At 41.6% G+C, this 24,415-nt stretch overlaps 1 protein-coding gene across 1 annotated transcript in view; it reads left to right on the top strand.

The window, feature by feature from the left end:
- Positions 1-3,605: 3,605 nt before the first annotated feature.
- Positions 3,606-24,415, top strand: part of CABCOCO1 (ciliary associated calcium binding coiled-coil 1) — a 157,298-nt gene continuing 136,488 nt past the window's right edge. Inside the window, exons 1-4 of the mRNA XM_073596264.1 lie at positions 3,606-3,701; positions 9,071-9,174; positions 13,898-14,067; positions 23,875-24,019. Of these exons, the coding sequence (XP_073452365.1) occupies positions 3,615-3,701; positions 9,071-9,174; positions 13,898-14,067; positions 23,875-24,019 (506 nt within the window). The 5' untranslated portion in view covers positions 3,606-3,614. The remainder of the gene's footprint in view (positions 3,702-9,070; positions 9,175-13,897; positions 14,068-23,874; positions 24,020-24,415) is intronic.

Here is a 24,415-nt window from a genome sequence, read left to right as displayed (position 1 = left end):
CAATAATTCCAGGGCCATTATTTACTGTTAACTCTAAACTGATGACATGCAGGGGCTTTTAAAGTGTCACTTACGAAGAATTTAGGGTACTGAAGTTTGTCTTGTTTTACGAATGCGCACAATTTTAAGACTTCACTTGTTGGGTTCTATTTACTTGCGGCAACCTCAACGTTTATATTTTACCAAAAAAACTGGGTAATATATTTCTTTAAAATGAATAATTTGTGCTTGGTAAATTGTTGAACAAACAGTGTGACATAAAAAATTGGAACTACCACTATTTTATTCTCTAGGGTGTCTACTTTTTAGAAAATATTTAATGTTTGAGGGTTTTAACTAAACTTTAACCCATAGGTGTACACAGCCTATTGCATTAGGGTGTGCATCTCAAAGCTCAAATACATATGTTTGTGTGCATGTGTATATACTGATAATATCAGTAGCGCAGTGGATGGTGTCAGTAGCTTTTATTCGTATTATTTTATTTTTTATTATTTTTTACAAATTTTTTTTTTTTTACACATTTTTTAGGAGCCCCGTTAGGGGGCTTTGGTGAAATATCAGGGGTTTAAACACAGGGAATCTACGCCACACAGGGTGGTTAGGGTGTGCCCAGGCACTTCCGGTACACCCTGTGCGCACACTTATGCTTTAACCTAAAATTATCTTGAGGGTGGCTACTTTCATATATACAGTGGGAACATGGAGAAGGAAGGTAGCCACCTTCTAACAGGAAGTCAGATCACAGCACCAAACATTTGGAGATCTGAAGGCGACTGAGAGCAATAAAAGGGAATTTGTGGAGTTAATACATCATTGAATAGATTTACTTTAAGGCTCGATTCACACCTATGCTTTTGAGCGTTTCTGCAGTGTTTTTTGCGGTGCTTGCCGCGTTTTTGAACAGCGTTTTTACAGCATTTTTGCAGCGCTTTTGCTGCGTTTTGCGCTATACTTGTGTTTTTGATGCTGGTCCATTGAATTCTATTAGGCTCCATTCACACTAGCGCGTTTTTTGATGCATTTTGCATTTTGCAGAAATGCATGGGAATTTTTTAACATGGGTTCCTATGGAACATCTGAATTGATTGGTGTGGTAGAGGGGTCTGGCGCTGTTCCTTTAACTGAATAATAATTCCCTGCCTGCGTATTTGTATGTCTCTAGTTCAAAACAAGGCATGTAAGTGTAAATTCCTAAATATAAGCAAGACGTACACGTATCCAATAATGGTATCCTTAAAAAAATTGTACAGTTATAAACAAGCTTTAAATAGATATAAAAAATATATATAAAAAAGAAAAAAAGCAGGCTATAAACATATAATAATGGTGTTGTCAAATCCCATACATGATATTGCTGGTATATATTCCAAATAACATAAAGTGTGTGGGAGGGGGGGGTGGGGGGGGAGGGAAAAAAAGGTGTGGGAGATCTGTTAGAATCACTCCTAATAAAGTGCAAACGTGCTAGCAAAGTTCAAAAAAAGTCCTTATTGTGTGATAACTTATCAAATTCGTTTAAACTCTTAGTGGTATGATATCTTGGTGTATATCTTGTGCAGTATTTTGGTGCATGTGATGTGGTGTTTGTGATCCTTCAGTGATTTTAAAATCCTTGTTCTGAAAGTGCAGCCACTCACCGGATCCCTTCACCCCTACAGGGGTATCAGGCAGTTACAGTTTTGCGCCACTGTACGGCAATCACTGGCAGACTCAGGATCATGATGTTTCATATAAAAAGAGAGAAGGAGTGCCCATAGCGTAAAAACGTTTTTAAAAAAGATTTATTAAACAAGTGGATAGGTACTCACAATTTCACAGTACAAATCAAGCGAAGTAGTAGACGTCCTAACGACGAAACGCGTAGGGCGTGGCCTAAATCTGTGCTTCCCAACATTACCTATTTACCAGCGCTGAAGGCTAACCGTGACTTTTTACTACTTCGCTTGATTTGTACTGTGAAATTGTGAGTACCTATCCACTTGTTTAATAAATCTTTTTTAAAAACGTTTTTACGCTATGGGCACTCCTTCTCTCTTTTTATATGAAACATCACGATCCTGAGTCTGCCAGTGATTGCCGTACAGTGGCGCAAAACTGTAACTGCCTGATACCCCTGTAGGGGTGAAGGGATCCGGTGAGTGGCTGCACTTTCAGAACAAGGATTTTAAAATCACTGAAGGATCACAAACACCACATCACATGCACCAAAATACTGCACAAGATATACACCAAGATATCATACCACTAAGAGTTTAAACGAATTTGATAAGTTATCACACAATAAGGACTTTTTTTGAACTTTGCTAGCACGTTTGCACTTTATTAGGAGTGATTCTAACAGATCTCCCACACCTTTTTTTCCCTCCCCCCCCACCCCCCCCTCCCACACACTTTATGTTATTTGGAATATATACCAGCAATATCATGTATGGGATTTGACAACACCATTATTATATGTTTATAGCCTGCTTTTTTTCTTTTTTATATATATTTTTTATATCTATTTAAAGCTTGTTTATAACTGTACAATTTTTTTAAGGATACCATTATTGGATACGTGTACGTCTTGCTTATATTTAGGAATTTACACTTACATGCCTTGTTTTGAACTAGAGACATACAAATACGCAGGCAGGGAATTATTATTCAGTTAAAGGAACAGCGTCAGACCCCTCTACCACACCAATCAATTCAGCTGTCCCCATTTAGGGTGATTGCTTGTCGGGCGGCAGCAGTTCCATAAATTTCACCAATAGATTTCTAATTCCACTGCGCGGGTTCATTATTCTTTTTATCCTATGGAACATGTTCACATCAATGCCTTTTTGTACCTCTGCATTTTTGGAAAGGGTCAGGGACTTTTTTCATGCAAAATGCAGCGTTTTGCATGTAATACAATTCAATGGACCAGCATCAAAAACGCATGTGCACCATTTATGCAGCGTTTTTACAGCGTTTTTGATGAGTTTTTGCCGTTTTTTTTTTTTTTTTTATCTTTTTTTTTTTTAAAAAACTGTAAAAAAAAAAAAACGCAAAACGCGGCAAAAACGCTGTAAAAACGCTACAAAAACGCTGCTCAAAAACATGGCAAGCATGACAAAAAAAACTCCAAAAACGCTCAAAACAACATGCATAGGTGTGAATCGAGCCTTACATGCAAAATGCTGCATTTTGCATGAAAAAAAGTCCCTGACCCTTTCCAAAAACGCAGAGGCACAAAAATGCATTGATGTGAACATGTTCCATAGGAACCCATGTTAAAAAATTCCCATGCATTTCTGCAAAATGAAAAATGCATCAAAAAATGCATTAGTGTGAATGGAGCCCTAAACCAGAGTTTAATAACACTTTACTAAGACATCAAACATAAGCAAGGATATCTACTGCATGCATGAAGTCATCAGCTGAGCACAGCTAACATAGCAACATGTGGAGGAGATCTGTGCATACTCAGTATCATACTACTGAGCACAGCCCTGTCACAGCCATTCAGTCGCAGAACCCAACATGCAGCTGACACAGCGGATTTCTCAAGGAAACCTGACACTAGGCTAATCTGCCATCAGCTTCACTGTGCTAGCTGCAAACTCTCAGCCAAAGTCCTACTGAGCATGTGCAGTGAGCTGCTTGGTCACTATGGCAACACAAAGCTAAACTCTAGCAGTATGGAGTCTCTGGAGAGGAGAGGTACAGAGCAGGTAGGACATGGATAGAGCACGGATGTTCCCGTCAAAAGATATATATCTATATATATATAGATATCTATATCTATATCTATATCTATATCTATATCTATATCTATATCTATAGATATATATAGATATATATATCTATAGATATATATGCAACATGTCTGATGATATTCAAGCTTTGAGCTGCTTGTGCTGCTGAGGGACTGAAGAACCATTGTCATAGGCATGGACAGGACATCCTGAGACTTGTAGTTCCACAGAGATCAGAACACCATAGGTTTGTTATTTGTGAACATGCACTTTAAGTGATAATACCTTGTGTAGATCTGCTCTGAGTTATAGATTCAAGTGATATTGAACCCAAAGGCAAACATGTAAGATATTGCATTATTCCAGTCCCTAAATGTGATGACTGTATTCGTTTTATTTTTGTAGGCTTTCTTCCCTTTATTTTCACCTGGTGATCTGGCCAGTATCAACCTTCCTGCCTTGGGATGTCTCCACTCTGTATGGTAGAGCAATGGAGACGCCTTGGACAGCAGCATTGTCCGTTTATTCTGACCATACACTATGCAATCTGATCTTACGATCTCCTTTAGCCCTCATTCACACTGAGGTTGGGTTCACACCTAAGCGAATTGGATGTGGGTTTCTCTGCATTCAATTCGCATTGTAGGAGAATGTGACTGGCTCTCTATGGAGCCGGTTCACATATCTTCGGGGCGGCTGCGGAGTGCACTGCACAGAAACGCTGTGCGTCTTTGGTTCGGTTTTAGGGTCAAATTCAGGCAAACATTCTGTCCTGATTCGTCCCTGAAACGGAGAACAGGGACAGACAACTCTGCTGTGCATTCCGCATCTGGTTTAGGTGTGAACCGAGCCTCAAGGCAGGTTTGAAAACGTATGAGTTCAGCTGAACTCGCACAGTTTCCAACCCGCATTTTAGTGCGACTTCGGGGGAGATTTGAAAGACATCTCTGCGGGTTCATGCACAGATGTCTATTGAACTTGCCCCCAAAGTCGCCAAAAGTAGTGCAGGAATTACTTTTGGAAATCGGTGTGGCACCACAAAGTCGGCATCACACCGATTGGGACAGTGCATTGGCACATGTCAAATCGTCCGTTCACATTGGCGCATGTCAAATCGTGCCGATGTGAACGGGGGCTTAGGCTCGGTTTACACCAATGCGTTTTTCATGCTTTTTGTAGAAACGCAGGACATTATTTTTAACATAGGTTTCTATGGAACACGTTCACATCAATTCATTTTTGTGCCTTTGCGTTTTTGGAAAGGATTAGAGACTTTTTTTAAACGCAAAACGGTGCTTTTTTTTACTTTTTTGGTTCAGTAGACGATGCAGAAAAGCATGTAGTACGTTTTTACCGCAATTTTGCCAAGATTTGCGTTTTACGTTTTTTTAATCTGCCCAACAACAAATTTGCCCGAAAAAACAGCATACAAAAAAGGCAAGACGCAAATTGCGGCAAAATCGTGGTAAAGAACCGCAAAAAGCACTGCAGAAATGCGCAAAAGCAAACTGCATAGGTGTGAATGAAGCCTTTGGCTCCATTCACACATGATCGTGGGCGGAATCGGATTCTGCCCTGCAATTTCAAACGGGTGCAAAAACGCAGGACCCATTTTTGTTACCATTAATTTTAATGACACTCCAATTGCCCCGCGATTTTGTAGCAATTGTTGTGCGACAAACCGTGGCAAAATCGCGCAATCAAAATTGCGGGATGCGTGTCACCCAACAGTCAACACAGGTCCCATGATTTTGTTTGCGCGATTTTGCCACTTTTTTTCATGTGACAATACTGGCAAAATTGTACGGTGTTTAGGGTGCCAATGAGAAATAATGGCATCGCAAATGTGTTGCACGGTTATGGTTCGCGGACAGAATCGCGGCGATTCCACTTGCGATTTAGATCACCCAGGTGTGAACACAGTATACAGTGTAAGAAAAAACGAAAGAAAAAAAACGCAAAACGCAAAAACACGGTAAAAACGCAGCAAAAATGTGATAAAAACGCTGTAAAAACGCTGTACTTGCGTTTTTGATGCTGGTCCATTGAATTCTGTTACATGCCAAATGCTGCATTTTGCATGAAAAAAAGTCCCTGACCCTTTCCAAAAACGCAGAGGCACAAAAATGCATTGATGTGAACATGTTCCATAGGAACCCATGTTAAAAAATTCCCGTGCATTTCTGCAAAATGCATCAAAAAACGCATTAGTGTGAATGGAGCCTAAGATCTACCATAAAGTATGTAAAGTAAAGCAGGGTATACATAATGAGTTTTTTTAGTTCAGCCAGCAGATTGAACCACGGATCCCCACAACAACACAAGCAATGTGAATACAGGGATCTCCCCCACTGTGGCTTTGTATTCTGACATCAGGGACTCCTCCCACCATTACCATCACAATACATAAATCAGAGCTTGCAGCCATTGGCTCCAAGTGCAGATCAAATGCTGGATTTCCAGCATGATCATTCACCAGAAACTAGTCATCAGACCGGCTTCTATTGAACAGAAAGTGGTACACACAGACTGAAATTTGTATACCCTGATTAAAGGAATGTGTGGATAGAAATTGATTGGATTGTACAGATTTGTCAACATATTGCAAAGTTTTGGTAAATCTAAATGAGATTATACAAGGATTATACAATCAGATTGCAGCTTGTATGGCTATTATTAGTAGCTTCAGATAGAATTGACTAAAAAATTAAACCTGAACTCCAGCTATGACTTCTTTTTTACAGCAACATATGTTTTTTTCCCTTTGGGCTACATAAAAGCTGATCATTGGAAGCACCTCTGTCAGTGGTAAATGTTTTGTCTTAACCCTCAAACTGTCACATTGTCGGGACAGCTTGGTCTGTCAAAGGAAGAAAAAAATAAATAACAGACTTACTGGCCAGATCACCGGGTGAAAATAAAAGGAATAAGCCTAAAAAAGTAAACAAATGCAGCCACTAAATCTAATGATTGGTATGTGGCGATATATTGCATTTTTTTGTTTTAGAGTTTAATACCACTTTAAAAATCACTTTACTAAACAGACAAGACAGCCATGGAGTTGGATGGCTCCTCTGTGGAAATGGGATGCTTGGAAATGTACAAAAGAGCCAAATCGATTGTATTTCTGTTTCCACCGTGCAACATCATAATTTGATCGATCAAAACACGATCAAATTTTTGATCTAATCATCTCGGTGCTGATGGCTCCCACCTTGGCCAATCGACTCATTTTCATCAAATCCAATCTAAACTGAGTCTAAATCAATCAGAAGGCAAGGTATGGCTAGTCATTCAGTTTCTGATTTGATTATTTTGATTGAATCACATAATAAAATTAAAGCATGTATGGCCACCTTAAGCCAGGGTTATAAACTTTTTTTTTTTACCATCTACTGCACATATGTCAAACACTAGGCCCAGGGGCTGAATCTGGCCTGCCAGATCTTGTCATGTGGCCCTCCCACCCAATTTTGCAGCCGCAACGTGGTGGAACTCTATTCCACCACCTCCAGCTCTCACATTCCTCTCCTGTTCCCTGCTTTCACTTGTAAACACAGAAATGCTTTGTGTTTAAATAGGACAGCTTTGCTTTCTGCAGCTTCTGGATGTAACAGATCCATCATGGTGAGACCAGTTCTCCAGAATCGAGAACGATTTCCCTGCAAGAAAGCACTGCCTACACAGGGAGGTATAATAGAGAGAGAGCTGCCCACATAGCAGAAGTAGTAGAGAGAGTAGAGGTGCGAGCAAGCTTGGGGGCTAGGTTGATTTTGCACACTGTGCATAGTGCACCCCTAAACCCTGCACTCTGTATGTAGCACACCCCTAATCCTGAACTCTGCACTCTGTATGTAGCACACTCCTAATCCTGAACTCTGAACTCTGCATGTAGCACACCCCTAATCCTGAACTCTGCACTCTGTATGTAGCACACCCCTAATCCCGAACTCTGCACTCTGTATGTAGCACATTCCTAATCCTGAACTCTGCACTCTGTATGTAGCACACCCCTAATCCTGAACTCTGCACTCTGTATGTAGCACACCCCTAATCCTGAACTCTGCACTCTGTATGTAGCACATCCCTAATCCTGAACTCTGCACTCTGTATGTAGCACATCCCTAATCCTGAACTCTGTACGTAACACACTCTTTAACTCTGTACTCTGTGTATAGCACACCCTAAACCCTGCACTCTGTACACAGCACACCCCTCAACTCTACACCCTGCACGTAACAAACTAATGAAAAATAAAAGAGTAGATACATAGTCTTATATATATACTGTACATCCAGCCCTCTGAGGGCAACCATACTGCTGATGCGGACTGCAGCCCATGATGAAATTGAGTTTGACACCCCAGATCTACTGTATGTCCTATTAGGGAGATTTCCCTCACTTCCCCTCCCATATCCAAAACAGAAGGTTAGGGGAAATCCTTCCACAGTGAGGAAATCACCAGAACCAGTGTCCCTAATAGGAGACTTCCCCTCTATTCCTGTCAACCTTTATCCCTCCCTAAATGCATAGGGCCTCAAATGCCAGTTTTGAATAAAGTGGGGAAGGCTAAGAACCTCTTATTTTTATTCATCTGTGTCACTGTGCAGGGGATTCACCTTATCTATTCATCTTGGTGACCATCCTTACTGAGACAGAAAGTCATCAGAAAACCAAAATGTTACCGTTGCCACAGGGGGTAAGAAGAAGTTTTGCTATGTGGATACTTGTTCCGATGACCACAAAGAAAGAGAGATATCCTGTCACTTTGGGCCCTTTCACACTGGGGCGGGGGCGGTGTCGGCGGTAAAGCGCCGCTATTACAAGCAGCGCTTTACCGTCGGTATTTGGCCGCTAGCGGGGGGTTTTGCTGGTGGTATAGCCGCGCTGTCCCATTGATTTCAATGGGCAGGAGAGGTAAAGGAGCGGTATACACTCCGCTCCTTCACCGCTCTGAAGATGCTGCTAGCAGGACTTTTTTTCCCGTCCTGCTAGCGCACCGATCCAGTGTGAAAGCCCTCGGGGCTTTCACACTGGAGACAAAGCAGAGGCACTTTCGGGTCGGTTTGCAGGCGCTATTATTAGCGCAATAGCGCCTGCAAACCGCCTCAGTGTGAAAGGGCCCATAGTGTTGTGTCTCGAGGACAGGAAGTGAAGCGAAATCTCCCCCACCGGACACATGCAGCAACCAAAAGGAAAAACCTAACAGAGATTCTAACCACTTAAAAAAAAATGTGGCTAGAGATACAGCTCATGTGTATGTACATATATAATTGTTTTACATAAGTTTTTCACGTTTTTGACTAAAGAATATAATCTATATTTTCTTTGTGTTTTATGAACAGGAACATAATCTTCATGATGAAATGGAAGATGTAAAGCTGGATTTCCTTTCCCAGTCACAAATAAATACGCTTTTAGAACATGAAGACATAGATGACATACAGAAGTAAGCCTTTTTAATTTTTACAAGTTCAGCGTAAAGCTAGCCATAGAACGATCGAAATTCAGCTGCTCCAACAGGGACCGGCCACATTCTTATCAGTATGTGAGGCCCTGGTTTCGACAGAAGTCCCGCTTTTAGGATTTGTTGACACCAGAATGCAGAGCAGGAAAGCCATGTTCCGTGCGCGTTTATCACACAGCATTTCAAAACGCATTGGGTGTGCAATCTGCTGCCGGTGTCAATGTATTCCAAATGACACCCCAAGAGCAGATTGTAAACGCAGTGTGTTTTCCTGCTTCGGAAAACACATGATACTGTAGTACCATGCGATCTGGTGCGGTGTGTTTTTGATAAGAAATACATGCATTACTTTTAGTGCAATCCAGTGTGATTTCAGCCTGTTCAAATTAATGGGCTGAATATTGCACCACACCGAATCACACAGGAATCACACAGGAACGCAGACCATGTCAGAATTAGTATATGTGGGGGAGAACCTCCAATGCCTACACACATTCTGAAAGGATCTACTGTATCCTGTTGCTGAAAAGAATGCTGTCTAAGAACACTGTTAGTGTATGAACAGTATAGTATATTTTTTGTTTTGGAAAGAGTATAGAAGAGTTATACCCCTGTCAGTTTTTTTTATGCTGTCTATGTCCTGTTGGAGAGATTTCCCTTAACTTCCTGTTCCAGGGACGCAACAGGACAGAGGAAATCCTCCTCTTAGACACAGGAACATGTGTCCCAGTTGGAAGAATTACTCGTACCTCCTGTTCTGGTGATACTTGTAAAATTTGGGATTTCCCATCACTTTTTTGTCTCGGTGACATTGGTCACCAAGACAAATATAGTGGTTAAAACTACCCAACAGGGACACAGGGAGCAATAAAAACTTGACAGGGGCTCCAACTCCTCACAACTCTATCCTAAACGGCAAAAAAAGTTTTGATTTACATATTTTAATTCACAAAGCTTCATATAAATTGATCATGTAATCATAAGTTGACTGGGGTGCATTATGGATCAAGAAATCCACTTCTACAATAGATCTATTATTTAAATCCACATTTAACATGAATCAATAGAGCCTCAGAACATTACCAAATAACATTATACATTTTATTATTATTAATATAAAATGCTGCTCCTGACCTCTTAGCTTGGGCAGCCTAGATCACGTGGAATTCAGTCTACAGGGGCAGTCACACCTCATGTGTTCCATCTCCTGAAAAAACTTTAAGTCCATCCTTTGTGAATTTTCTACCAAAATTCACTTTCCCCAGGGAAGAATAATAATGCATGTAAAAAGTACCCAAATTGCACCACTCTGAACTCTGTTGGGAAACTGACACTTTTGGGAACATCAAGCTACTTGGTTTGTTGCAGCCCTCATTGTCCTCCCACTGTCCCCTACATCAGTGGTTCTTAACCACTGAGACGTGGCCCAGTGCTGGGCCTTGGTTTTCCTCCTTCCAGTGTGCCAGCCAGCTGCACATCTCTTAACCTACCACAGTGCCTCCCTGCTCTCATAGTGACCATAACCTCCTATTACTGCCTGCAGTGCCCTGCAACCCCCCACAATGTCCCTGGGTCACCAAAGTGCCCCCAGCCTCCCACAGTGCCCCTAGCCCCCCATAGTGCTCTCAAACTCCAACAGTGTCCCTGGTCTCCATAAGGTTGAGAATCACTGCACTACATCACTATGTTCTTTTGTATGTTTAGCTGCTTCCTAACTTTTTTTATAACAGTGTAGCTTCAGCAAACATTAGTAGCCTGTTTTATGTTGCGGCTATTGTGAACAGACCATAAGACTATTTACCTTATGCTGATCACATTTCCATACACAGGTGCATCCCATAAAATTAGAACATCATCAAAATGTTAATTTATTTCAGTAATTAAATTCAAAAAGGGAAACTCATATATTTTAAATAGATGCGTTACACACAGAGTGATATATTTCAAGCATTTCTTTCTTTTAATTTTGATGATTATGGCTTACAGCTAGTGAAAACCCAGAATTCAGTATCTCAGAAAATTTTATTATTACATAAGACCAATAAAAAAAATATATATATGGGAGAAAAACTGCGCTTCCAAATAAAAAGTGAAAATTAAAATAAACAGCAGCAACTCAAATGTGTGACAACGTCAATCTTTGACGAAACTAGTAGGGCGGGCGACGTGCTGACGTCATCACGACTTACGAGTCCCGGAAGTGCAGACGCTCATTTTTTACTGGGCAGTGTTTTTATTATTCTTCTATGTATGGGAAGGTCCAGTGTATCTGGTAAGCAGGTATTCCTTATTTTCGGTGGTGGTCTCATATGGTGTCCATTGCACAGGGGATTGAAGGGGACTACATTGTGTCCAAGAGTCTACATATGGACTAAAAGCTCAACATTTTGACACTCTTGCTTACCTATCACCCTGTTCTTTACATCACTCTTCACTCAATAAGGAGGACTGTTTAGCATCAGATGTTTTATAATAAAAATAAACTGCGCTAAGTGTCCTTTAGTTGATATTGACATAAATATTTGAAGTGAATGTACAATGGTATAGTCCAAATATCGCTTTGAGTAAGAAAAAGCACTCCGGATCATCCAAATGGTACAACATGCATAGAAATGATTCACAATCCAGAGATCACGACCATGAATTGCCCTTACCAGAACGCCAAATATAATAAGCGGATGGCTTAAAACCCAGCCGGGGCCTTTTGGGATAAGGACCGATCAGCTCTGTCAGAGTTCAGGCGTAGTTCCCTCAGTTCATTACCGAAAGAGAAACAAAAATGCTTGCCATAGTATAATATTGTTTTGCAACCAAATATGAGCATGCACCTGAAACCAACACCCTATTGTGCATTTGGAACAAAGGTGATAACCCACCACCACAGCTGTAGAGTGTGCTTACCATCTCTCAGACTTAATATTCATTGGGCTCTATATCACTGGGAGATTGATGGCTGTATCAGGAAATCCTGCGGTTCATCGGTCGGACTCGCACTGCCACCTTGACAGACGCCATGTCTCATGCCTGTGATGGGGATCGACTCCAGGTGAGCACCCAAATCTTCAGAACTCCAGGAAGGGGGACCCCCGGGGATCAATTACCTGGACACAACCCTAATAATCCCCCAGTATATAGAGAGCAGTGTGTGATCTCTATAGTGGATCCTTCCAGGGACAATGTGATCACTGTCACAAGTTCAGCATGCTGACTGCAGACACAGGCAGTGGAGGGGACAGGTGCAGTCTGGCAAGGTCTCAGTCTAATTCTGTCCGGCCAGCTGACCTGTCCCCTCCACTGCCTGTGTCTGCTGTCAGCATGCTGAACTTGTGACAGTGATCACATTGTCCCTGGAGGGATCCACTATAGAGATCACACACTGCTCTCTATGTACTGGGGGATTATTAGGGTTGTGTCCAGGTAATTGATCCCCGGGGGTCCCCCTTCCTGGAGTTCTGAAGATTTGGGTGCTCACCTGGAGCCGATCCCCATCACAGGCATGAGACATGGCGTCTGTCAAGGTGGCAGTGCGAGTCCGACCGATGAACCGCAGGATTTCCTGATACAGCCATCAATCTCCCAGTGATATAGAGCCCAATGAATATTAAGTCTGAGAGTTGGTAAGCACACTCTACAGCTGTGGTGGTGGGTTATCACCTTTGTTCCAAATGCACAATAGGGTGTTGGTTTCAGGTGCATGCTCATATTTGGTTGCAAAACAATATTATACTATGGCAAGCATTTTTGTTTCTCTTTCGGTAATGAACTGAGGGAACTACGCCTGAACTCTGACAGAGCTGATCGGTCCTTATCCCAAAAGGCCCCGGCTGGGTTTTAAGCCATCCGCTTATTATATTTGGCGTTCTGGTAAGGGCAATTCATGGTCGTGATCTCTGGATTGTGAATCATTTCTATGCATGTTGTACCATTTGGATGATCCGGAGTGCTTTTTCTTACTCAAAGCGATATTTGGACTATACCATTGTACATTCACTTCAAATATTTATGTCAATATCAACTAAAGGACACTTAGCGCAGTTTATTTTTATTATTGATATTTGTGTGGTCACACTGTTCACTGCTGCTTTATTTTATTGCTCCAGCGCGGCATTTTTTACTATATATCAGATGTTTTATGCTGTACATGCTTTTATATTTCTCTTCTGTAATAAGGAGGACTGTTTACTATTAGATATTTGATGCTGCATATGTTAGGAGGGCTGTTTATCAGTAGATATTTATGTTATGTATATTAGTTGAGCGCGACTCTGTTGCAGCTTATACAATACTTATTATAGTATTGAGTGCATACTATACTATACATGGACATACAGTACTTTTCAGTAAACCAACATTTCTGTATTAAAAATCATTTTTTATTGACCTTATGCAATATTCTCATTTTCTGAGATACTTAATTTTGGGTTTTCCCTAGCTGTAAGCCATAATCATCAAAATTAGAAGAACAAAATGCTTGAACTATATCATTCTGTGTAAAACGCATCTATATAAAATATATGAGTTTCACTTTTTGAATTGAATTACTGAAATAAATGAACTTTTTGATGATATTCTAATTTAAGGAGATGCACCTGTATATCTAGAACCTATATATCTAAAATGAATTGTCAGATTTAAGCCCTTTTTTGTATATTAAAGATTTTGTTGTGCAATGTAGTTCACAACCTCAGTAAATTTTTATTTTCAGGATAATGGAAGAGTTTCTCGGATTTAAAGACATTCAAACAAACTTAAAGGAAGGCATACTGGTGGATTACTATGTATCTGGACTCTGCTGGGGAAAAGAGAACAAGTTTAGCTCACTGCAGTTGACTGGATTAATTGGGCTGTTACATTTCCTCATGGAGAATATTGAAAGTAAGTGTGCAATGACTTATACATTGAGACGAAACATACAGTATAAATACCATAGTATCTTTTATGCATATGTGCTAATAGCCAATGAAAAGTTCATGTTTCTAGCAATTTTATTTTATTGATATAACAAGGGAAAACTGGAGATACATGAACCTATATTGTTTACACCAGTTTGTAGCATTTCATTTGTAGTTTGTGGGTCATGTTTATATTAAAGCTGAAGTCCATCTGTTGATATACTTTACATAGTTTGTTTGGGCCAGCTTGGCCCTAACGAACTATGTCACTCACTAACATGTGAGGCCACTGGATGTGGGGTATAAACTGTATGTAGGCTACATACATATTTACAGCAAACCCCACTGTGTTCCAGGTTCTAGCCGAGACCTCCAGTTTTATACCCGAAACACAGTAGAGTCTATCACAGCGGTGCTCAGCCGGTCAGAGAAAGTGATTTACTCTATCAATGAATACAAAGCTTCCTCTGATATTAGTGAGGGACATAGCTTGTTTAAGCCAAGTAAAGTATATTAAAAGATGGAGTTAAGCTTTTAGGGTCCATGCATACTAGGCAGCAGAAAAAAAGCAGGATAAAAAACGCTCCTGTGGAGCATATTGTACACATGTTTAGGCATATTTGCATTTATAGGAATTTTCCCCCAAAACACTAGAAAAACTGATACACCTAAACTCCTCATTTAGGCACATCAATCGTTTTTTATGCTCGAAAGCTCCTCTACCACGACATTCTGTCTTCAGTGCATGTTTAGCCCCTTGTTGGCTCGGACACCATTGGCTCTGCAGTCAGCAGCATCCTAGCAGCGAATGACTCATCCCTGGCCCCAGGCAACAACTTAAAAAAGAGGTAGAGTTGCTGGCTGATCTCATTAACCAAATACTGGACAAAGATATCAGACAGCATCACCACCCCTTTGTTTTCTTTCAGCTGCTGGCTGGAAAATCTCCCATCTGAATGGGACCAGCAATGAGTCATTATGTAGTATGAAGCTGGAAGCCTTTGGTGCCCTAACAGCTCATGAGCCCTTTGCAGGAAGCATTAATGTCACATTAATGACAGTTTCCAGCACATTCACCCAACTGTGAGCACTGGAGTTTCTTTGTATGCCAACTCGGAGTTAATCTCAGACCCCTTTCACACTTGCAGGCACTATTGCGCTAAAAATAGCGCCTGCAAACTGACCCGAAACAGCCGCTGCTGTGTCTCCAGTATGAAAGCCCGAAGGCTTTCACACTGGAGCGGTGCGCTAGCAGGACGGGAAAAAATGTCCTGCTAGCAGCATCTTCGGAGAGGTGCGCTCCTTCACCGCTCCTGCCCATTGAAATCAATGGGGCAGTGCGGCTATACCGCCGTCAAAGCGCCTCTGCAGAGGCGCTTTGCGGTGGTTTTTAACCCTTTCTCGGCTGCTAGCGGGGGGGTAAAACTGCCCCGCTAGCAGCCGAATACCGCCGCAAAAACAGCGGTACAGCATCGCTAATAATAGCAGCGCTTTACCGCTGACTCACCTCCCGCCCCAGTGTGAGAGGGGCCTTAGAGTGGAACTAAACCCTTGTATCCTTTATACCCAAGGAAGCTGCCATCTTAGCCTCTGTTTGATCTGCAGTTGCCATGGTGCCGTACATGTGATCAGTTCTAATACTAGCCATTTGATGGCTTGACTGTTCAGTTGAGAACACAAGCAATTTTACCAGTTATCATTCATGGCATGCCTTGAATGCAAATGTTTTGGGAAACAGTTAATTGGTGGATTTAGTACTGCTAGTTTGCATATCTGAGAACTAGTGATAACTTGTTATGAATCTGTCACCACAGCAGTGAACATTGTGCATCATTACAACCTTCAAGTCGCCAGTGCCCAAACAACCAATGGCATCATTGGTTGATAAGGAGGACGTTGCACAGCATCCTTGTTTGCCCCTCCACCTCTCCATCAGCACTAGGTCACATTAGTAGAATGAAGGAGAGAAACTGTGAGGGAAGAGAAACTTTGGAATACTAGTCAGTACTAGTGGAAGGATAATTCACCTCTAACCTTGGTTGACCTACATGTGTGGATGTTGCTGCATTATGTAAAACTACTAGTTTACTTTCTTACATTTAAGAATGGGGGGCCTCCAGATTGTGCATCATTTTAAAGGGTGCCTTGACTGAAGAAAGGTTGAAAAACACTGGTATAAGGCCTGTGTGTATATTAGTTACAGAGAAATGTTGGTTCTGAATGTTCATATCATTCACAAGTGCTGAGAGAAATTTACCTTAGTTTGCGAGCTTGGTGGGGGCCTTAATACTTCTTGTTTACTGTTATTTTTTTTTTTTTCTGAAATGTATGTATTTACTGGATTTTCTTCTACAAAATGTAATAGAATATGACTAAATTATATATAAAAACATATTATTACTAATAGTAACAAAGACTTTGAGTTATGAGTTATGATCCTGATTTATTGCAGCCCATGGCACAAATGCATAGCTGTAGGAGGTGAAATTGCAGAACCTTCCGTACAATCAGCACTGATCTCATGTCTGCTAGAATACTTTGTAACAACATTTCAGGTCATCTGGTTTAGTTACTTCTTCAGCCAAAGTGTGTTTGTGTGATTATCCAACTCAGAATTTACCCTGTTTTTAAGGTGTTTGTTTATTAGGCCACTCTATATAGTTACACTACAATGCAATGTTGTCAATGTTGAGGTAGGCTTCACTGTAAAGGCTGTTATAAAGCTACAAAGCATGAGAGGTGAATGTTTGCCATTAAAGTGACATTAAAAGATCTTTATTCTTCTAGATTGTAAGCTCTAACGAGCAGGGCCCTCTGATCCCTCCTGTATTGATTTGTATTGTAAGTGTACTGTCTGCCCTCATGTTGTAAAGCGCTGCGCAAACTGTTGGCGCTATATAAATCCTGTATAATAATAATAATAATTCTCCAGAAAAAATTCATACATATCCAATACTTAAAAAAACGGCCGTTTATGAGCTTCAGTGTGCATGGAGCCTTGAAGTGATTGTAAATTCTAATTTTTTATTTTTTTAAAATAACAAACATGTTATTCTTTTTTGCACAGAGCACCCCGGATCCTCCTTTTCTCGAGTCCCTCTTCAGTGCTTCTGGACCCTCCCTCCCGTCGAGTGCCCCGAAAGTAAGCAGCTTGGTATGGGGCACCAGAGCTGAGCTGAAGCTCCATGTATCCATTCAGACGTGGAGCTGCCGTTTGGCCCTGCCCCTCTCTCTCCTGATTGGCTAACTGATTGGCTAACTAACTGACTATTGAAGTGGTTAATATAGCCATAGAGTCAATAAAAATCATTAAAGCACATCTAAAGCCATTTTTATTTTGGTTAGTGTAGGCAAAGGGAAAACTCCTACAAGGTTTTTTGTCATCTGTGTCCCTGCTGGGGTGATTCACTCTCTCTGTGTGTGCACCATCAGAAATGAAGATGCTGCATCTGCTATGATCCCATAATACTATCTATGACACACTTCCTGGCTGGGTAAAACACATGGTTGATCTGATTTCTTTATGAGATAATTGAAGCTGTGACAAAAAATTGTGTATTTATACTTGTCACAGCTAGGGGGGCTAGTCCTGAAGAAGCTGGGTCCACCATCAGGAGCTGTGGTGATTACCGGTTAGTGCTTAGACCCCGCACCTCAGGTGAACCCGTGTCATCAGCCAGGGTGACCTGTGTGAATACCTGCTCTGCTGCTATAGCTACTGGCCTCTGAGACTGACTTCAGACTGTGACAGGCAGCCAGTCAGCCATCCCAGCAACATCTCTCCATTCTCCATACTCCGTGATTGATTCCCCTCTGGAGGTACATGTTTGGCAATTCAAGACACAGGGAGAGATTACGGAAGCTTTGATCAGCTGTTTCAGCTGTTCTGCACAGCGCTGCCTTCACAATCCTCTGCTGACTGTGAGTCCTAAATTTACATAATACCTCTGCCTATTGAACTTGTGGATCTATTCAATTTTGATCACTATGCAGCCATCTGGGAACGGCTATCCATCGATATGCCTCAGAAAGTAATTACTGACAGGTTATATCAGTTTTGGCTGGTTTCAGGCTACTCCTAGTCCATCAGATTTTACCGTGTTTGCGGTCATACTGCTGTTCACTCCTGCCCCTTGCTCTCTCATTATTCCCAGGATTGTTCCACAATAGCAGTATACCCCTCAGCCAGGGATTGGTGTTCTTTGGACTCTTTTTGTGTTTTGCAAGGGCAGTTGCTTATATCACCAAAGAGAAGACTGCCGGGGTGCATGCACGACGTGATGAGAGACAAACGCAGCTAAAAGGAGCTCCGGCAGACACGAAGATTTAACACCCTCCCACAGGGCTTTTCAGCACTATTTTTGGCCGCATACTACCCTGCACCCCTGTGGGAACACCAGGTGCATGCCGTCCCGCAAAAAAATGAAGAACCACAAGCCGCAGGGGTCCTTTACCACATAGCTCCTGCGCACAGCAGAACGAGCATGCATGGCTAAATATGGTGCCCAGGCCCAGCGAGGCTCTCCGTCTCCAGCGGCTTCTCCTGTGACTTCTGCTCCTCCACGAGAGGACAGTGAGTACCGCACACAGCTTACAAAAGCTGATCTTGATGACAGCATGTCCTCCATGTATGAAAAGCTGGCAGGGAAATTTCAGACAGAGCTGCATAAAGCCACCAACACGTCATTGGAAATCATCTGCTCTGAGCGGCCGCACAGATCTCCTAGAGACTAAACACGATGAACTGGTACTAGCTCATGCTGATCTCTGTAAGGACTATGAGTCCTTGGCAGAAAATTTCCAGTTTTTACGGTTTCAGGTCGAAGACCCTGACAACCGTAACCGCAGGAACAATCTGAGGCTGCGTGGCATCCCAGAAGCTGTTACAGACCTCATTGCAGCAGCTAACAAGCTATTCCACACACTCCTTCCTTCTGCTCCAGCCACAGCTTTTGTGTGCGACCGGATTCATAGGGCCCTAAGCCCTAACCCACCTGCTGATAAACCTCAATGGGATGTTATAATCTGCCTGAAAGGAAGATATTTTACGTGCCACCATCAACACTGCAGCCATAGAATTGGATGGAGTGAAAATTCAAATCTTCCCAGACATCTCGCAGGCCACATTGGTCAGTAGGTGCAAGATGAAAGAGGTCACGTCTGTGCTCCAATCAGCTCACATCCGATACTGCTGGGGCTTTCTATTTAAGCTCATGGTACCTCACAAGGGCAGCACATACACAGCATATAATGTCACCGAGGGGACGGAGCTATTGCAGAAACTAGGCCTTCTGGAGTCTGATGCCCCGAGTCGCCACCTCTCCACATCATGACCCAGTCCACTGTGGACAACACCCTCCTCCCGCAGGAACCAAAGCAGATGGTGCCAATCATTCCGGGACCAACCTGCCTAACCTACTCTGACCACAGGGTCTTCGGATGACTATCTCAGGACTGATTCTCACCATCTCTGGCCTTAATTTCAATCTGTTATGGATCTGTGTCTCGTCAAGGGGAATACTTCTCCACGACCTATAACTGACTAGTTTAAGATTTGTACGGAACACCTCCTTTGATGAGAGCCCCTGAAGGGTCCTTCACTTCCCCCTGCAATTATTTCCACCTGGCGGAACAAAATAAAAAGAAAAAAAGAATTGCGCTAGGTGCTCAAAAATGTGTATGTGAAAATGATTAATAATAAAGTGACCGTGAAGGGGTCCTGCTGCTGAACACTATAACCCCAATACGAGGGCACAAGAAATATATGTAAAGAGAAAAGTGCAGTGCTGGACATGTATCATGAATGAAAATGTGAAGATAATAAAGAACTGCAAATTTCTATGCAACGGTGATGTATAACACCTGATAATAAAGCAACAGTAAAATAAACATCTAATAATAATGACTAGTGAAAAAACCTTTCAAACAAAAAGTCCATAAATGGTGAGAAAACATGTGCAATGAGTGCAACAAAGTTCTGAAATATAGTGTAAATAAAATCCAAACAACTGTTTCTCTTTACACCTGGCAGAACAGCCTTACTGACGGCATGTTTGCACCGAAATACTCTTTATGATAACCCTATGCCTTCAGGTGGTGAGTCTCGCCTCGTCCACGGTCATCCCCCCTGCTTACTCTCGGGCCCAGCCCGTGGTTGAGCTCAGGGTGGCGTGTTTTATACGGTCACCCTGTTCATCTCCTCGGCACTCTCTGGGTCCCTTGGTTGGTATCAAACATCCGAGTCCAAAAAATGTTTACTTTTGGTCAAAAGGAACGTTTTCCTCTGACCCCCATGCTCATTGTTTGTATCTGAGCAGAATTGCATTTTTTTAGTTTATATGAGTTTTTTCAGTTAATTAATTTTGAAAGATTATCTCTGACAGTATTATTTCATAAAGTATTACAGACCTTTCCTATCATGAGGCATATACAATACTTTAGATAAATAATTAATTGGAGTTGCACTGATATTAACCTTCCAAAAGGGGAGCAATAAATAATTATATGTGCTCAAGTGATAAAAGACCATATACATGTAAAAATCCCCCAAAAATCTAAAGTGAATATTCAGAAAAACGTGCATTAATTAATACACCAATAAATTAATTAAAAAATGCAAACATTGCAGTGAATTGTATATAAATCTGTGCAAAGAAAATCTTAATGTGCAAATACATGAATGATCTTAATTGAGTAGATCGTCATCGATCCAGACAATCCCATTGATACTAAAAGCATTCAAGACATATGATTAGTTCCAAATTCCGCTGTGTGTTGAGATATTTCCACCAAAAATTTAGTCTAATCATACAGGATCCATACAGGATCCAAACCAAATATACAATACTATTTCAGCCTGCATAATGTGAGATTGGTTATTCCATGGAAATGCTCCACTCGTAATCCTGATAGCAATCACCATGCTACTAAACAGTTAAGTCTATATGGCCCTTAAAATAATATCGCACAATGTGCAAGGTTTTAACCTTCCACAGAAACGCAAGAAAGCATTCTGTCACTATAAAAGCCTGAGCGCGTATATATCCTGATATTGCAGGAGACCCATTTTTGCAGTGCTAACCACCCACAATTCTTTGACAAATCTTTTTAACAATTCTATTGCACAACCCACATCACTAAGTCCCGTGGAGTAGCCATATTCATAAAAAACTCAGTGTTATTTGAAGTTGGTCAAATCTATAAAGACCCTAACAGCAGATTCATAATTTTACAAGGCAAGATCCACGGTCATGCCACAACCATTGCCTCTGTCTATGCCCCCAATAAAGCACTAGCTTCATTCTTTAAACACTTTTTTGCAACATTAGACAGTTATCTTTCCCCACATTTAATAGTGGGGAGAGACTTCAACCTCACAGCACACCCAGGTTTGGATAGAAGCAGAGTTACTCCCTCCTCCAAGGCTTTCCCTAAATCAGCCACAAATAGTTTGGGGCTCATTACAACTAATAGATACATGAAGAGCACATAACACGGGCTCCAGATCCTACACCTTTTATTCAAACCCACATGACAGCTACGCCCGTCTTGATTACATCTTTTGTACCCCAATCGTCTTAGCAAATTCGACTAAAGTAGATATACATGTCTGCCCCTGATCAGATCACCATATAGTAGCCGTCTCAGTTTCCAGAGTGGGCCTTAAGCCTACAACCTACACATGGAGACTTAACAACTCCTTGCTAACAGACCCTTCCACCATTGACACTCTTACGACACAACTTGGAGAGTATTTTACAGATAATCAGCTCCCAGACACCTCACCGTGCACACTCTGGACGGCTCATAAAGCAGTTATGCCAGGCCATATTATTAACATCACATCCAGCAAACATAAGGCTAAACTGACTGAGCTCCATTCTCTTACGAAAGCATTAGACAAACTATATAATCGCTACAACCAATCCCCTTCCCCAGACCTTCTTCAACAAATAGATTGTAAAAAACGGGCGTTGGATTTCTTGCTCTCTGACAAGACTGAGAGAGCCTTGAGATGGGCTAAAGCTAAATTTATGCTATACAATAACTCTGCTTCTACCATGTTTGCAAGAAAGCTCAACCAGGCTAAAAAACCATCTCACACATATAAATTACGCAACCCCACTGGGGTTTTAGTTTCACACCCGAACAATGTAATGGACCTATTTGAAGACTATTACAAAAAACTCTCCAGAGTCCCAACCGTCCCCTGACCCGACAACCCAGTCTTGATTTTCTAATATAGCACTGCCCACTCTGTCCACCCAGCAATTAGAATTTTTGAATGCTCCCTGTACAGCTGCAGAAATTACAACTATTATCAAATCACCCAACTTAACTACTGCACCGGGCCCAGATGGTTATACTACCACTTATTACAAAAAATTCTCACATATCTTAACCCCAAAATGAGCTGCCCTCTATAACCATATCCTAAAGGGCAATAACTTCCCAGCGGAAATGTTACTGGCCAACTTGTCCCTTATCCCTAAACCCCATAAATCCTCCCTTCTGAGTTATTGTATTCTGACAGCGGGGAGACTTCTTTGCTGTCAGAATACACTGATCAGTGCTGCCGGTTATAATGTCATACGGGGGCGGTTGTACAGAAGTAGATCGGTAGATTGACTTCTGTACAACCTCCCTGCCCATACATGGATCAAAATTTCGATCATGTATGGCTGGCTTTACTCTATCCAAAACTTAAAAAAAAGATTTGCTTTAACTAGTTGTGAGCTATCAATATTATAGACACAATTTTAACTATGGAGGTACCAAAACTGCCTTTACTTAGATGCATCTCTTCTTCCTAATAGTGGGGGGGGGTTGCAGGACACTGTGCAGACACACAGTGTGCCTGTATTCCATAGTCTGTTCAGTCTGAGGCAAGATGCAGACTGTACTTGAGAAGGGGGCATATTTAGGAAGCAGGGTGTAATTGGGAGGGGCGTGGTGGCTGAACAAACTACCCACTACTGGCATGCTGTGTGTCTGTACAGTGTCCTGTATCTCTGATTGGGCAGCTGAAGGATGAAAACTGACCACACTAGAACAGACCTTCTGTGCTTTCTTGTATGGTCAGTTTAGAACAAGGAGGAAATGTGACTGGTAGGATCAACCAGGTACATTTAGATGGAAGACTATGATTTATAAAATGTGTGCACACACACAACAAAAATAAATGTTTAGGATCAAATACACTTTAAATATATTTTACAATTATTTTTTATATACACCAAGCATAAATACACAAATCTGTTGTTGCAGTAGCATTCAGTAATCTCCTGTATAATATCACAGCAAGAGGGAGGGACAACACTGTGTTAATGGTGGACAGTACATGCTTCAATAAATGATCTATTTCTTTTCAGATCAACCTCTTCCAATAGGAATAATAAATCTATAGCGACCCATTTTCAGATGACAGCAGGCTAAAGCCCACTGTCGGCTGATGTCACACAGCCTGCCCAGGCTCGGGAAAAATCCACTCGGTGAGCCACTCAGAGACTGAGCCAGCTGCTCCCACCCCCTTCACAGCCCAATGCTCTAGTGAGTGCTGGAGGGGCAGAGCAGAGAGCTGGTGATTGACAGTCATGGGCTCTCTGCAGGCTGAAGACTAAGAACTGGGCCTTTGATCGCTCATTTCTCTGTTTTAGAGGTGGTGAGGAACAGCTGCAGTTGGGATCAGTGCTGCAGCCACTTGAGTATGATTGTTTATTTATTTTTTTGCCATACATGTCTTTTAAGGAAAATGTTTTACAACTACTCCATGACTTGTTTTACTTTTCAGCCAGACATTTATCCCTAGATGAGAATATAACTGAGCTGGCAAGAGCCATGACTGGAATAGGACACAGCCTACTGAAGACCAAGGGGAAGCTCTCTTTCTTTAGTGTTGAACAAGCTAAAGATATAATTGACTACCTTAAAATTAGGTATGTGTACATTTATTTAATGTCTTATCTACATTAACCTATTATTATGTCCTTAAAATTCAATCATTATATGCAGTGCCATTGTTGCTTTGAGGCAGGGTGGAAGTTTTGAATAAAGTATGTCTAAACCTAAGAACAAAAATGTATAAATCAGTCCTAAGTTGCATGAGTGCATTCATTTTTTTTTTTATTTTTTTTAGGCCTCTTGCACATGGGCAAAAAAAAATAATCCACTGCACTTTTAGCCCTATAGCTTATTGCTGGAACTGTCTCAATGTATTACATGATTGACATGAGTATTTCTAACATGTAGTGCTACCCCCCATAGGGACTGCTGGTTGAGATGGGTCCTCTGCTCTTTTCCTCGACCTCCATGAGAACTTCAGCCCCTCTGAT

This window comes from Aquarana catesbeiana, linkage group LG08 (assembly GCF_042186555.1).
Source record: "Aquarana catesbeiana isolate 2022-GZ linkage group LG08, ASM4218655v1, whole genome shotgun sequence".
In the NCBI taxonomy this organism is placed as follows: Eukaryota; Metazoa; Chordata; class Amphibia; order Anura; family Ranidae; genus Aquarana; species Aquarana catesbeiana.
This window is presented reverse-complemented; position numbering and strand designations above follow the sequence as displayed.